Here is a 13,297-nt window from a genome sequence, read left to right as displayed (position 1 = left end):
ACTTGTAAAGCATTGGTGTGTGTGTGCGTGTGTGTGTGTGTGGGTGGGTGGGCTAGTCAGCTGTAAGCAGTCTAACATTGCTGCAGACTGTTTTGTTTCTATATGCATGTTGAAAATAAAAATATCGGTTTTCAATTTCTTGTCTCACGTTTTTTTGTGTGTGTGAGTGTGTTTATGTACTTGACACATTACTGTCTACAAAGATTGCATAGCACCCCCCCCCCCATCCCTGGAAGAATATGGAAATGATTCTCATTCAGAGAGACTTCATCTGTGTTTCCTTGTTGTGTAGGCTACTATTATGACTAATCAGAGTTGTCTTATTGTAACCACAGTGTATCTCCACGTATTCACAATTGATCAGTGACAAGACGCATCGCCGGTCTGATTCTGAGAAAACATGTTGATGCATGATGTATCCTGCCTACACAAAATGGCATTTACAGAACATTGATTGGCCTGACGGGGGCTGTATGAAAAGCAATTGAAGATGCTAACTTTGCAAGGTCGCTGTTGAACCATTAACATTCAAGCGGCTGTGGTCTAGTACATGAATGCATATGAATCAGTCAGGGGTATAATAACCATTTTATACACACATTGCAAATACTGTCAAGACCCAAGATGTGCAAAAACATTTATATCAACCCCACAGTGGCACTATAACCGAAAAGTTTTATTTACACTGATCTATTTTGTTATTTTAGTATAGTTTTTTTGTCCCAATTTCCTAATATCCAGTTTGAACGCTTTGCTTCATCACAGCAACTCCCAGTGAACTCATGACAGTCGATGTCTAGATACGTCTTCCAAAGTATGCTGTTTTGGTTCACATCACGCTGCTGCTCACTCAACCAGGGACTCTACGCCAGATTCTGTACAAACGGGTGGGAACGCACGCTCCAGCCTCACTCCTAAGTTAAGGTCACATGCATCCAAGTCGCCCCAAGGATTTGACAAGGAAACACAACGAGGATTAGTATCCATATTCAATGACTAATAGTGATGGGTATTTCAAATCTTTTCAGTGAGCCGGTTCGTTAAACTCAGCTCACCAAAAAGAGCCGGCTCTTTTGGCTCCCAAATGGCTCTTTAAAATGATATGTTTTGTGTTTTTTCAAGTCAAAAAGTTTGTGATAGTTTGACTATGATTGGTGTTAAAACAGTTCTAATGAAATTATTAAATGAAATCCTACACTACCTTAACCAAAATGTATTTAAAATGCATTGATTTGTTATGAAAAAGAAAGCTATTAAACATTTGCATTTGAAGTATAACTTTTTAATGTATCTAAACAAAGTGCATACAAATCTAACCATTTAAAATGAATACAGTCTGAACAGTATAATTGGAATGCTTTTGGACCTGTGAACTGTGTGACCAGGTGTCCCATAGAAAGGATAGACATTTTTGAGAGGCAACTTGGACATTAGGGAGCACTTATTGAAATTGAAGGTTTTGCACTGTATGCACAACAAGCACTCATTCAGGCCTATTTATCTATAAGAATAAAATAGAACGCTGATTCATGAAAACCCATCAGTGAAAATGAGTGTCGGTGAGGGAACTTGTTCTTTCCTCCATGATTTTCGACGGTGTGTAATTGGTTATGGAAGCATTTATATAATGCTTCCAGCTGCTTTAGATAAGTGTCCAACAGCCTGTACAAATGATGTTCGTGATTGTAGGTGTTATCTATGGCAGAATAAATACCCCTCTCATCAAGATGAGCAACCTATGGATATTGATGTTGTGGATAACAACCAATCAACATTAACTAGCTAGAACACAGTACGGCCAAGCCAATCAGCAGGTACGACCAAGACAAGGGTCTGGCTCTGCCCATCAAAACCTGCTACTTGTTGGTTATTCTCCCATCAGAACAAAGTGAAATGTTGGGCATCCAGCCTGACAGCCTGTATCCAGGCAACCACGAACCAGACACCAATGTTCAACAGCCAATCAGCACCACCAACACGTGTTGGAAAAGACGACTTCACCAGCCCTACATCCCAAAGAGAAGGAGGATGAAGATTTTGTTCCTCTGAAACTGTCAAAATACCTAGTTCAACACAGACATTGTTATGTAGATCTGAGCGAAAGAAGCTGTGCAAGTAAATGTATTACTTTTTTCAGAAAGATAAATAAACAGTCTCCATTTTGGCAGTTCAGTATTCTTTTGTATTGTCCATATGGTTACTCTGCACCCTAAAACAATGTGATTATCTTTTGTAATGAGAAAATAGAACATTTGAATACATTTTAATTATTTATAATAATACACACTGGGAGTATAGTTGAGTTAAACTAAATTTATACAGATTAAATATTTGTATTAATACTCAAATGGGTTCCAGAATTATTAGAACTCTTAGTAAATTCCTTGTTTTTCCAGAAATCCTTGTTGGAGTATTTCAGATTTCCTGCTTTTTCCCAACTGCTGGTTCACTCCCCCCTTGATCTTACATCTACCATCACAAATGCTCAGTGCATTCTGGATTAATCTTATCATAGAAAAACACTTATATCTTTTCAATATTTCAAGTCTATTGTGCATTGTATAAGTGTCACAATCAATTCCCCTTGATTAATGCCTACTGTTTTCAATTCAACCCCAAGTAACAAAATACACTTCATATTGTAGATTCTTCAAAGCAGCCACCCTACTACTACAATAGATTCATAATGATTCTGTCTTCTGTATACCCTACCTACCTTATTACCCTCTGCTTTCCCACCCAAATGCATTAAGACGGAAAATCATTCCACAAATTAAATTTTAAACAGGCACACCAGTTCTTTATTTTATTTTAAGTTTAAACAAATGACTAATGATAAATAGACCTCCGTTCTCTGTCCGTGATGCTCAAATATACGTAAAAAAACATACGATGAAAGGTGTTTTCACGGCTCTCTCTAAAAGTTGCGCATTGCTGCGGTTTATAAATGGCGCGGCTATTAACGGGGAATTGCGGTAGTCTGATCGGACAGTGTGCTTGAGGATTTAGGCATATATTATTTTATTTATCCTTTCGTGCTTTAAATTAGTTAACTCCAATCATTTAAATCGTTTGATTATTCGTATCTTAATTTAAAAATATTTTTATAAATAGATTCAGCTCTTCTGATATGCGACCTGTCTCCCAACGTTCATCGACAAAAGCCGGCTCTTAGAGCCGAATCGTTCGCGAACGACTCATCACAAATGACTAATCCCTCAAAATCACGACAGTGCTGGTCAACTGCACCAAACTCAGCGGAACCATTGGCTACGCTAATCAGCTAGCAGGATTAAAATTCCGTTCTATTTTACTGAGTGATTACACTTGTCATAAATGTTCAGGGACATTTGTGAAGCTATAACCTATTGGATAATTTGGGCACCACTAACATAGTTAAAAAATGAAATTGCGTAAATTAGGTATTTGTCATATATATTAAGTGGTACAGAAGTACTATAATTGGCCCAAGGGACAACATGTTTGCTGTTTTCTCCTTGTTTTTGTTTTCTTGCAGATTTTAATTCATCGACTATTTTGCCACCATAACTTTTAAAGCAAGTCAAACCCACTGGCTTACATTGACCTATAATCTTGTCTTGTCAAATGTTTTTAAATAAAAAAATGTATCCACTTTGGATGACGACTGCACTGTAAAATGATTTTTCCAACAATATCAATCAATCAATCAAATTTATTTATAAAGCCCTTTTTACAACAGCAGTTGTCACAAAGTGCTTTACAGAGACACCCGGCCTTAAACCCCAAGGAGCAAACAACAATAGTGTTGGATTTCAGTGGCTAGGAATACTGTCCAATACTGAAAAGGAACTAAAGTTCCGACAACCTGCGGATTTATTTCCAAGCCGCACCGGAAATGCTCAGGGTGACATTTCACAACAGGACCTAAGCATGAAGGCATGGGATTGCAGCTGAATCGAAGCTTTTATATACGTTGGCGTTTATTTATGTTGTATTGTTAACCTCGTGGGTAAAGGAACAACAGGATGGCTGCATTGTCCCGCGGAGTTCTGCTCTGTAGAGTAGGGCGCGTGGTTTTGGGACGAACCGGAGCTGCAGCCACTGCCGACAGGTAACGTGAACAGAGCCAAGACTAACTAGCTAGCTAACTGAAGCGTTCGCTTGCTCCTTTAACAAACAATACTGTATTAGTTCTTACAGCGTTACTTAGGGATATAATGCAGTTGTGGTAACAGGAAGCTACATACCGGCCACTTTAGTAAGAAAACTGATAACTTGATTGATATCCCTTTGTGTGATTGTAGTTCTAATGTAGTTCTAGTTTGTTTCAAGTTGTGTAGTTTTACCAAAGACTAGTCAGCCTTGTTCAGACTGAAGAACTGCAGGTACCAAACTAGGCTAAGTGAGCTTATGAATGAGTTGATGTCAGTCAGTTGATGTGACAATGCCTTTGCTGAAAGAATTGTGGAGAAGTGATACAGACGTCTGGTTAGTTTAATTAAATTACTTGAATAATTGGGTGCGTATTTGAAAGTCATTCATGGACAATAATCCCATAAACCACATCATACCTGCATACCTGCTATAGGTTTCTCTCCTATAGCTGTCTCTTTCAGAGTTTCCGGACTGTGAAGACCACAACCTGGTGGGAGGAGCATCTGACAGAGGATAATAAATCATACATGAGGTCTGTTTCCTGTGTACATGGGTGTTTTCCAACTGCAAAGTAAAGTCTTGAATAGGCAATTAGCAGGTTTCTGTCTTATTCTAGGAAGAGTCTGGGAGAGGAGTATAATCAACAGATAGCTGCTAAGTTCTGCCCACTGAAGGATGAGCCGTGGCCCAGACATGAATGGACAAAGGGTGTGTGTTGCTGCTCCTTGTCAGTGGTGCGTGCGACCTGTTTGTGTTTTGGTGGCTGGGAGTCTTAATGTGTGTTGTCATTCAGGAAGTCGGCGAGTGGGGCTGGTAGCGGTGAAGCTGGGCATGGCCCCAGTCTGGACCAAAATGGGAGATAGACAAGTCGTGACCCTGCTGCAGGTAACACACAGGCACACAAACACGTGACAACAAACATGTGATAACACACAAACATGTGACAACACACACAAGCAACCACAATAAGCCCAGGTCACACACACACAACACTTAATGAAGCCTTAAGATTCATAGATGGTATGTGTGGTGTTCTGTGTCTGGTAGGTGCAGGATTGCCATGTGTTGAAGTACCTGTCTAAAGAAGAGTATGATGGACACACTGCCGCCCTGTTGGTGGGAGGGAAGAATGCCTCATCCTTCTACGTAAGTTAATAACCTCTGTTATACTGTTAAAGACATATTGCTATTAACCTTATCGCCAGGCTAGTGCCCTCAACACACATTAGCCTGCAACACCTTTCATTCAAAGTGGGCATTGTGGAAGGGACTTCACTCAGGAACATTCTTGTCATTTTAGTTAATAATAGTACTATAAAGCACGGTTTCAAATGGAGGCAGGACTCTGGTGGGAATTGGCGGTGTGTACTAGCAAACATTTTCCCCTTGACTTATGACTGACAAAGAAAAATGCCCTACTTTCCTGCTACTTAATTAGTAAATGACAAATCTGAGCTAGTGAGCTAATGTCCTCACCAAGAAAGCCCACCTGCTTAAAAATGTGCTTCTTTCTTGTTGAGGAATCTATCCCAGTGAGAAGTACAAACACCATCTCTGTTGGCAAGACGTGGGACAGATACAATTATATTTGGGTGCAAGGCTGTAATGACCTTACTAATTTGGTTCGCTAACATGGTGACCTGGAAGTTGACTTTGAGAGAGAATCATTACTGTAGTGGAAATACGACCGAAGCTGTGCTAAAAAAGCTAACTCCACACTGCGAATGGCCAACTCACTGCCTTCATTCATATTTCCTAGCTAGGTATTTTAGCTGGTTAGTATGAATGTAACCGTAGACTACGGGCTGCATAGAAGGTTAGAACTGATTGGCTATGCCTGGTGTACTGGACATTTGGATTTAGTTTAAGGCCAGTGAGGTAACTAAAGTTCATGTTGTTGGGTTGTTCACCAAATGAGTCAGGTAATGTAAGAATTGCTAGGTAATGACAGCATGGCCATCTAAATCCTGATGACATGATGATGAAGACAACGCGGTTTAATACTTAATACCGCTTTATTACTGCCAGTGTATTTCCAAGCCCTGGTGTATGTGAGACTGAATTGTAACAGGCCCCTGTTTAAAGCCATTAGCCCTGTATATGTGACCAGTTTACCAGTGGTGCAGTCCATGAATTATGGGACAGGCTCTCTCAAACAAATACGCTGTGTGAATTTATTGCCGTTACTTTGTGCAGATCTGCATCAAACGCATCTTTGGAAATTTCCATGAATTAAAAATGGATCCAACACCTATGAGGGGAATAAACTGTGGCGTACAAGACGCCAAAAAGGGACGGTGTAGTGGGGAGTTTGCCCATTGTGCCAATGGCTTTTGAGCTGCCAGTTTCTGGTGCTGTTCTTTTCAGGCTACATCGGACACATCTTAATCAACGGAACAATCGACCCATAAACCCGTGCAGAAGTGCCTGGGAACGAGATTGTACTGTTACAAAGTTGTTCCTTTACTCTTTTGTAGAAATCGCAGGAAGAGATGGAGATGTTTAGGTTTGCTGGAGTTCCTCCCAAACAGAAGATCTCCACCTTTAAAGTCTCTGATAACGCAATCATCAAACCAGGTACTTACACACACACACACAGTATTCAGACCAGTGTTGCTTTCTGTGGATCTGGTTGTGTTATAGATGTCATTTGAATTCTATTTTTGCCATCAGTCTATACACAATGCTGCATTATGGCAAAGTGAAGACGCACTTTCAGCTGTTTGATTGGAGGAGGGGGAGGAAAGCGTCAGATATAAACACGCAAACTATACAAAACATCATAAACGCACCCATTCCATTGGTCAAACTAACCACGGAGCCCAACAACACTACATGGCTGTCCCTGTTTCCCGACCAGGCACTCCTCTGTATGCAGCTCACTTCCGTCCAGGACAGTATGTGGATGTCACAGCCAAGACGTGAGTTCTCAGTATGTGTATCAGTCTGGCTCACGAGGATTACTGGATGCTTCTTTGTTCTCAAGTGTGTGTCTGTGTCTGTGTGTGTGTGTGTGTGTGTGGTGTGTTTTTGTAGCATTGGTAAGGGTTTTCAGGGGGTGATGAAGAGATATGGGTTTAAAGGACAGCCAGCTACTCACGGCCAGACGAAAACACACCGCAGGCCTGGAGCATCAGGACCTGGAGGGGTAAGATGAACACACACACAGACCTTGAAAATGTATTCCAATACTCTGTATCGGTGCTGTATTAATTTCAATGGTTTTTAGACTGAGATATAATATGACAGTGGATAGACTGGCCTGTGTTAGCGTAATCATTTCCTGGTGTTTGAATTTAAACTGGCGATACGGACAAGATTACGGGCAGCTTGTGCACCGACTTCAGTGTGCAACTATTTTCATTACTTGGACCCTGGTAAAACGGATCCTGATCTTATCGAAATGGACTGAATTATTGTACACACCTCTACATCCTGAAATGATCAATCTCCTTCAGGTTAACTAGAAACCTCTTTTTTTAATGGATTTGAATATACTTTATAGGCTATCGATTCTTTATAGTTGTAAGTCGGCGCAGCTGTATTTGAGATTTGTTTCTGTCTATGCGATATCTTTAATTGCCAGTGATTTACAACATTAATTTGCACAGAACACATTCATTTCCTGATTGCTTATTGTTAGTGAAATATTGGCATTGTGACAATAATACACATTGTTTGACACTAATGACCCCATTTGTCCTTTCAGGATCCCGCAAAAGTCTTCAAAGGGAAGAAGATGCCTGGCAGGATGGGAAATGTGTTTGACACCGCCCACGGCCTTAAGGTGTGTACACACGTGCACTGTCTGTATGACCACTAACTTGAGTAGCAGTAGTAAGGAAAAACGGCTTTGTCTATTTTGTAGGCTCATTCAGACGGCTTGCCAAAACCCTTCATGTTGCTAGAGAACTAGTCTGTAACACAAGTTCTCATTCTTTTTTTCTATTTTAGGTGTGGCGGGTTAACACCAGATATAACATCATTTACGTTCATGGCTCTGTCCCCGGCCACAGAAACTGCATACTTAAGGTAAGACATGTTTGTCAACCACTGCTGCTTGTATTGTTATGGAAGATGGTGTAACTGACCTTTTGCCGTTGGCCAACACTGTCTGGGGTTAGCAACCAAATAAGGTTATCACACTCCAGTAACACCTGTCATGGATATTTCTAGAAATAAAAGTGAGTGTCTCTGAGTCAAGGATTCTTTTATTCTGAGCTCTGGGGGATATCAGAGTGACACAGCTTAATGCAACCTGGCTCATCTATGCTAGTCTGATTAACAGGACACACGATCTTTCCCTAAAAGGTAAAACCTTTCCACATGGAGACATGGAAACCTCTTCACATAGGATGTATAAATCACCTCTCACCACTTGTATTCATGTACCAGCCATGAGAATTACAGATGTGTTTCTCTTTTTCTTACATATACAAGTAATATTTTCATGTGTTTCTTCTCTCCACTTGATGCCTTACCATTGAAGGGCTGTTTAATGAGAATATTTATACAGCAAAGATTCTTCTCACGCTCTGGATTTTTCCATCGCACACAATGTGGCGGTTTGGGGTCGTGCAATCTCATTTGCGGCAGAAGGCCTGAGTACACCGCTTCTGGCACAAATGTTACTTAAGTAAATCTGCATGAAAACAAACCTGGTGCTCTTTACCACCCTCCGCCCGCTGGGCCATCGCATCGTTTATTACAGCTCGGGAATGTCGCACCGTTTCTGTGTGTCTCAGGGCATTTTCTGACCTCTTTTCCTCACGTGGAGTTACATTGTTCATGTGCGTTATAGCGGCCTACAAAGGCAGGCATGGTGTCAATAACAATGGTAGAAAATCAAATAAATGTGGACGAAGCCGTGAAGAACGTATTACCAGAGTGTTTCTCAGATTAGCAGATTCACCATGGTGTCATATTAATGTCCAAACTAATATGTTGATGTGTGTGGATGCCCAAGCTTGCCCAGTTGTGTAATGTTAAGTATGATGTCATTTTTGATAAAAAAAATATATTTATATAATTTAAACACAATATGCAAGTTGACAATTTTTCTTCCATTATCCGATTTAAATGCAAATCACTACTGGGCAAACCAGTAGCAACGCTCACATTGGCGTCCTCAATTAAAATCTGAAATTGTATGCTCACCCTGAACCAGTGCTTGACTTTGGCTGGAGCTTACGGCAACTGAGTTCTGGAACATGTTTCCTTTCCTGCACCTCTAATTGGACATCAGGAGTGCTGCACCAATGTATATATGGTGCTGGCTGCCAGCACTAAGTACCAGGACCTATTTCAGTCCAAGTCAAGCACTGCTCTTAAGTTTGGCCTTGCAGTCGATCTCTGCAGGTGGGATTGTCCTTGGCGGGGCCAGGGAGAATGCTTTGGAGGCATAGACTTTGTAGTCCTTTAAACAGGGATGCAGTGTGCTTTTTTTCTGTTTGAGAATAGACTGAGCTGCTGAAAAAGTGCCAGGCTTCACATTCATGAAGGAGCATCATGTGATTGGCTGCTGACTGCACTCTGGTAAAAGATGGAGAGCCACTGGCTAGTGCAAGGACGCATTAGTTAAATGTTATAGTGTACTGTGAATTTGAGCTGCAAAAGTAAGCTGTGACTCTGCTAATGGTGGTTCTGAATAGCTTTTGACTGAGTGATGGTCCTGGAGAGCTTTTGACTGTGTGATGGTCCTGGAGAGCTTTTGACTGTGTGATGGTCCCGGAGAGCTTTTGACTGTGTGATGGTCCCGGAGAGCTTTTGACTGTGTGATGGTCCCGGAGAGCTTTTGACTGTGTGATGGTCCCGGAGAGCTTTTGACTGTGGGGTGGTCCCGGAGAGCTTTTGACTGTGGGGTGGTCCCGGAGAGCTTTTGACTGTGGGGTGGTCCCGGAGAGCTTTTGACTGTGGGGTGGTCCCGGAGAGCTTTTGACTGTGGGGTGGTCCCGGAGAGCTTTTGACTGTGGGGTGGTCCCGGAGAGCTTTTGACTGTGGGATGGTCCCGGAGAGCTTTTGACTGTGGGATGGTCCCGGAGAGCTTTTGACTGTGGGGTGGTCCCGGAGAGCTTTTGACTGTGGGGTGGTCCCGGAGAGCTTTTGACTGTGGGATGGTCCCCAGAATGGAAAGGCTTGGTAACTGTTGTGCCAGATGGTAACAGCGTAAATAGCCCTGGGCTCGGGTGGCAGAGGTCCATTATTGCGTTTGTGTCCTTTTTGCAGCACCGGGTAGAGTAAATGTCCTGGAGGGGAATCTCATCATTTTCCTGACTTGTTGTTTTTCCAATCATGTGTTTTAGGTAGCAGACTCTATCCTACCGAATCGTTTGGAGAACAACTTCAACCCTCCGTTTCCAACATTCTTCTCTGAGGAGGAACAGCTACCAGAAGACCTGTATGATGAAGACATGTTCATATACACAGCGCCTTCGCTCGAACTCTAGCACATTCACACTAACAAAACTGTTTTGGTGAACAACTGTGTCATAGAGTTAACGGTCAACTATTTAAATGTTATTTTACACCCCAGAGTAACCATGATGCCTTTGTGTCTGGGACATTAAACATCCTGTTTTGGAAATATGTTTGCTTTTCATTATTTCTGTGTCGCTCTCTCTCTCTCTTTCCCTGTGTCGCTCTCTCTCTCTCTTTCCCTGTGTCGCTCTCTCTCTCTTTCCCTGTGTCGCTCTCTCTCTCTTTCCCTGTGTCGCTCTCTCTCTCTTTCCCTGTGTCGCTCTCTCTCTTTCCCTGTGTCGCTCTCTCTCTCTAATGACCAAAGTTCAGTCATCCCTGTTTCCTGAAACCATAGTAACCAGGGGAGTGATGTAAGGGACCCCCAGAGGGACAAACTGAACATACAAGAGCCAGGAGAGAGGGGAAGGGATAAAGGGAGATGGATGGATGGATGGATGGATGGATGGAGGGTCTGGATGTTGACAGATGGAGAGAGACAGGGAGGGGAAGTAATGTAGAGAGGGAGGGCTGCGCAATCACAAAGGCTGACATTTGTGTGAGAGGATGGGGGATAAACGAAAGGAAGATGACAGCCAGGGAGCAGAAGAGGGAGCCAGGAGAAGCAGGAGGGGGGGGATAAATTAGTACATTAATGTTGCAGCAGAACCGCTGAGATTAACACACAGAGAATTTGGGGAGTTAGAGGTGTGTGTGTGTGTGTGTCAGCCAGCTATAGTAGGGTTAATTTAAAGTGTCAATGTTATTTTGACTGCCTCCCTATTAAAAATGTCCTCCCTTCCTCTGCCTCAGTCCATTTTATGTCATCATTGGAATGTGGTGTGTTCATTTAAAGTCATTGTTTTCCCTGTGATGTTTTGGAACACGCGCAAACCTCTGAAGTAGTTAACGAATCCTGTTTACATTTATCTTCTAATCATGCTGCACATCTATCTTCCCCTCCCTCCAACCGTCTCTCTTCCTCACACCCGTTCATGTCCTGACCTTTCTCTCTTTTTAATATTCTTCTGTTTCACCCTTTCCAACTCTCTATTCCTCTTAATTCATCTTCTCCTCCTCCCCATCTTTCAGTCTCTGATTGCTTTGTTTCTGTTGACTGCTGGTCTTAAATGGGGCAGGCATTCCCGTCTGTGTACCTGTATGATGGTCTGCTGCAGACGGAGGAGCTGCAGTGCACCATGACTGCAGAGGAGTTATGAAATATCTAGACCTACAACTAATATGTAGATCTGTATGAAATATATCTAGACCTACAACTAATATGTAGATCTGTATGAAATATATCTAGACCTACAACTAATATGTATGAATAATAAAAAATAAACTCAACCTGGTTGCATAAGTGTGCACACCCTTAAACTAATACTTTGTGGAAGCACCTTTAGATTTGATTACAGCACTCAGTCTTTTGGGGTAGGAGTCTATTTGCATGGCACATCTGGACTTGATGTTCGTTTTTGCGAACTTCAGCTGGATGTTTTTCTTTGTAAGAAAATGCTTCCGCCTTGCCATCCTACCCCTTAGCCCATTCATATGAATGGCAGGTGTGTAATGACTTTTATTTAACATGTGTTTGAATGTGCCACATCCCCAGTTATAATAGGGGGTGCACACTAATGCAACCAGGTTATTGTAAGGTTTTTATTTATCTCCCTCGAAGATACAGTTTGTTTTTCAATTGAATTGTTCACATTATAGGTCACATTAAAAGTGGAAAAAGTTCAGACATGATTTATCTGTCTCATTCTTTTACATCACAAAAACCTGCCATTTTCACAGGGGTGTGTAGACCCTTTATATCCACTGTATGTGGATCTGTATGAATTATATCTAGACCAACAACTAATATGTAGATACTTGTTCTCCTCTACAGAGGGGAGAACAAGTATTTGATACACTGCCGATTTTGCAGGTTTTCCTACTTACAAAGCATGTAGAAGTCTGTAATTTTTATCACATGTACACTTCAACTGTGGGAGACAATCTAAAACAAAAATCCAGAAAATCACTATGATTTTTTAATAATTAATTTGCATTTTATTGCATGACATAAGTATTTGATCACAGACCTGTTAGTTTTTCTTTAAGAAGCCCTCCTGTTCTCCACTCATTACCTGTATTAATTGCACCTGTTTGAACTCGTTACCTGTATAAAAGACACCTGTCCACACACTCAATCAAACAGACTCCAACCTCTCCACAATGGCCAAGACCAGAGAGCTGTGTAAGGACATCAGGGGTAAAATTGTAGACCTGCACAAGGCTGGGATGGGCTACAGGACAGTAGGCAAGCAGCTTGGTGAGAAGGCAACAACTGTTGGCGCAATTATTAGAACATGGAAGAAGTTCAAGATGACCACACAGTCAATTACCCTTTCAATTCTCCCTCGGTCTGCAATGCACATGAGGAAGGTGAGGGATCAGCCCAGAACTACACAGTAGGACCTGGTCAATGACCTGAAGAGAGCTGGGACCACAGTTTCAAAGAAAACCATTAGTTACACACTATGCCGTCATGCATTACAATCCTGCAGCGCACCCAAGGTCCCCCTGCTCAAGCCAGCGCATGTCCAGGCTGTCTGAAGTTTGCCAATGACCATCTGGATGATCCACAGGAGGAATGGGAGAAGGCCAGGCTACTGCAGTTTGCCTTATCACTGACGGCTGGTGCTAAAGGGTAACCACT

The 13,297-nt window shown here is 42.0% G+C and overlaps 1 protein-coding gene across 2 annotated transcripts; it reads left to right on the top strand.

Annotated features, from left to right (window-relative positions):
* Nucleotides 1–3,840: 3,840 nt before the first annotated feature.
* On the top strand, nt 3,841–11,391 carry mrpl3 (mitochondrial ribosomal protein L3). 2 transcript variants are annotated; one of them, XM_034294572.1, is made up of 11 exons: nt 3,841–4,093; nt 4,571–4,669; nt 4,754–4,845; nt 4,931–5,022; nt 5,185–5,283; nt 6,615–6,714; nt 6,998–7,058; nt 7,174–7,285; nt 7,847–7,924; nt 8,092–8,169; nt 10,440–11,391. In XM_034294572.1, the coding sequence occupies exons 1-11, from the start codon at nt 4,008–4,010 to the stop codon at nt 10,581–10,583; spliced, it is 1,041 nt and encodes a 346-aa protein (XP_034150463.1). In that variant the 5' UTR covers nt 3,841–4,007; the 3' UTR covers nt 10,584–11,391.
* Nucleotides 11,392–13,297: the final 1,906 nt, after the last annotated feature.

The sequence above is a fragment of the Esox lucius genome, chromosome 10, assembly GCF_011004845.1.
Source record: "Esox lucius isolate fEsoLuc1 chromosome 10, fEsoLuc1.pri, whole genome shotgun sequence".
NCBI lineage: Eukaryota > Metazoa > Chordata > Actinopteri > Esociformes > Esocidae > Esox > Esox lucius.
Note: the sequence above shows the minus strand (reverse complement) of the source record. Positions and strands in the feature narration are given on the sequence as shown.

Excerpts from the sequence above, each read along its gene's own strand:
- mrpl3 (XM_034294572.1), top strand. The coding sequence starts at position 4,008 with ATGGCTGCATTGTCCCGCGGAGTTCTGCTCTGTAGAGTAGGGCGCGTG. Across the intron at positions 7,059-7,173 it reads GTGGATGTCACAGCCAAGAC|CATTGGTAAGGGTTTTCAGG; the intron begins GTGAGTTCTCAG and ends GTGTTTTTGTAG. Across the intron at positions 7,925-8,091 it reads ACACCGCCCACGGCCTTAAG|GTGTGGCGGGTTAACACCAG; the intron begins GTGTGTACACAC and ends TTTCTATTTTAG.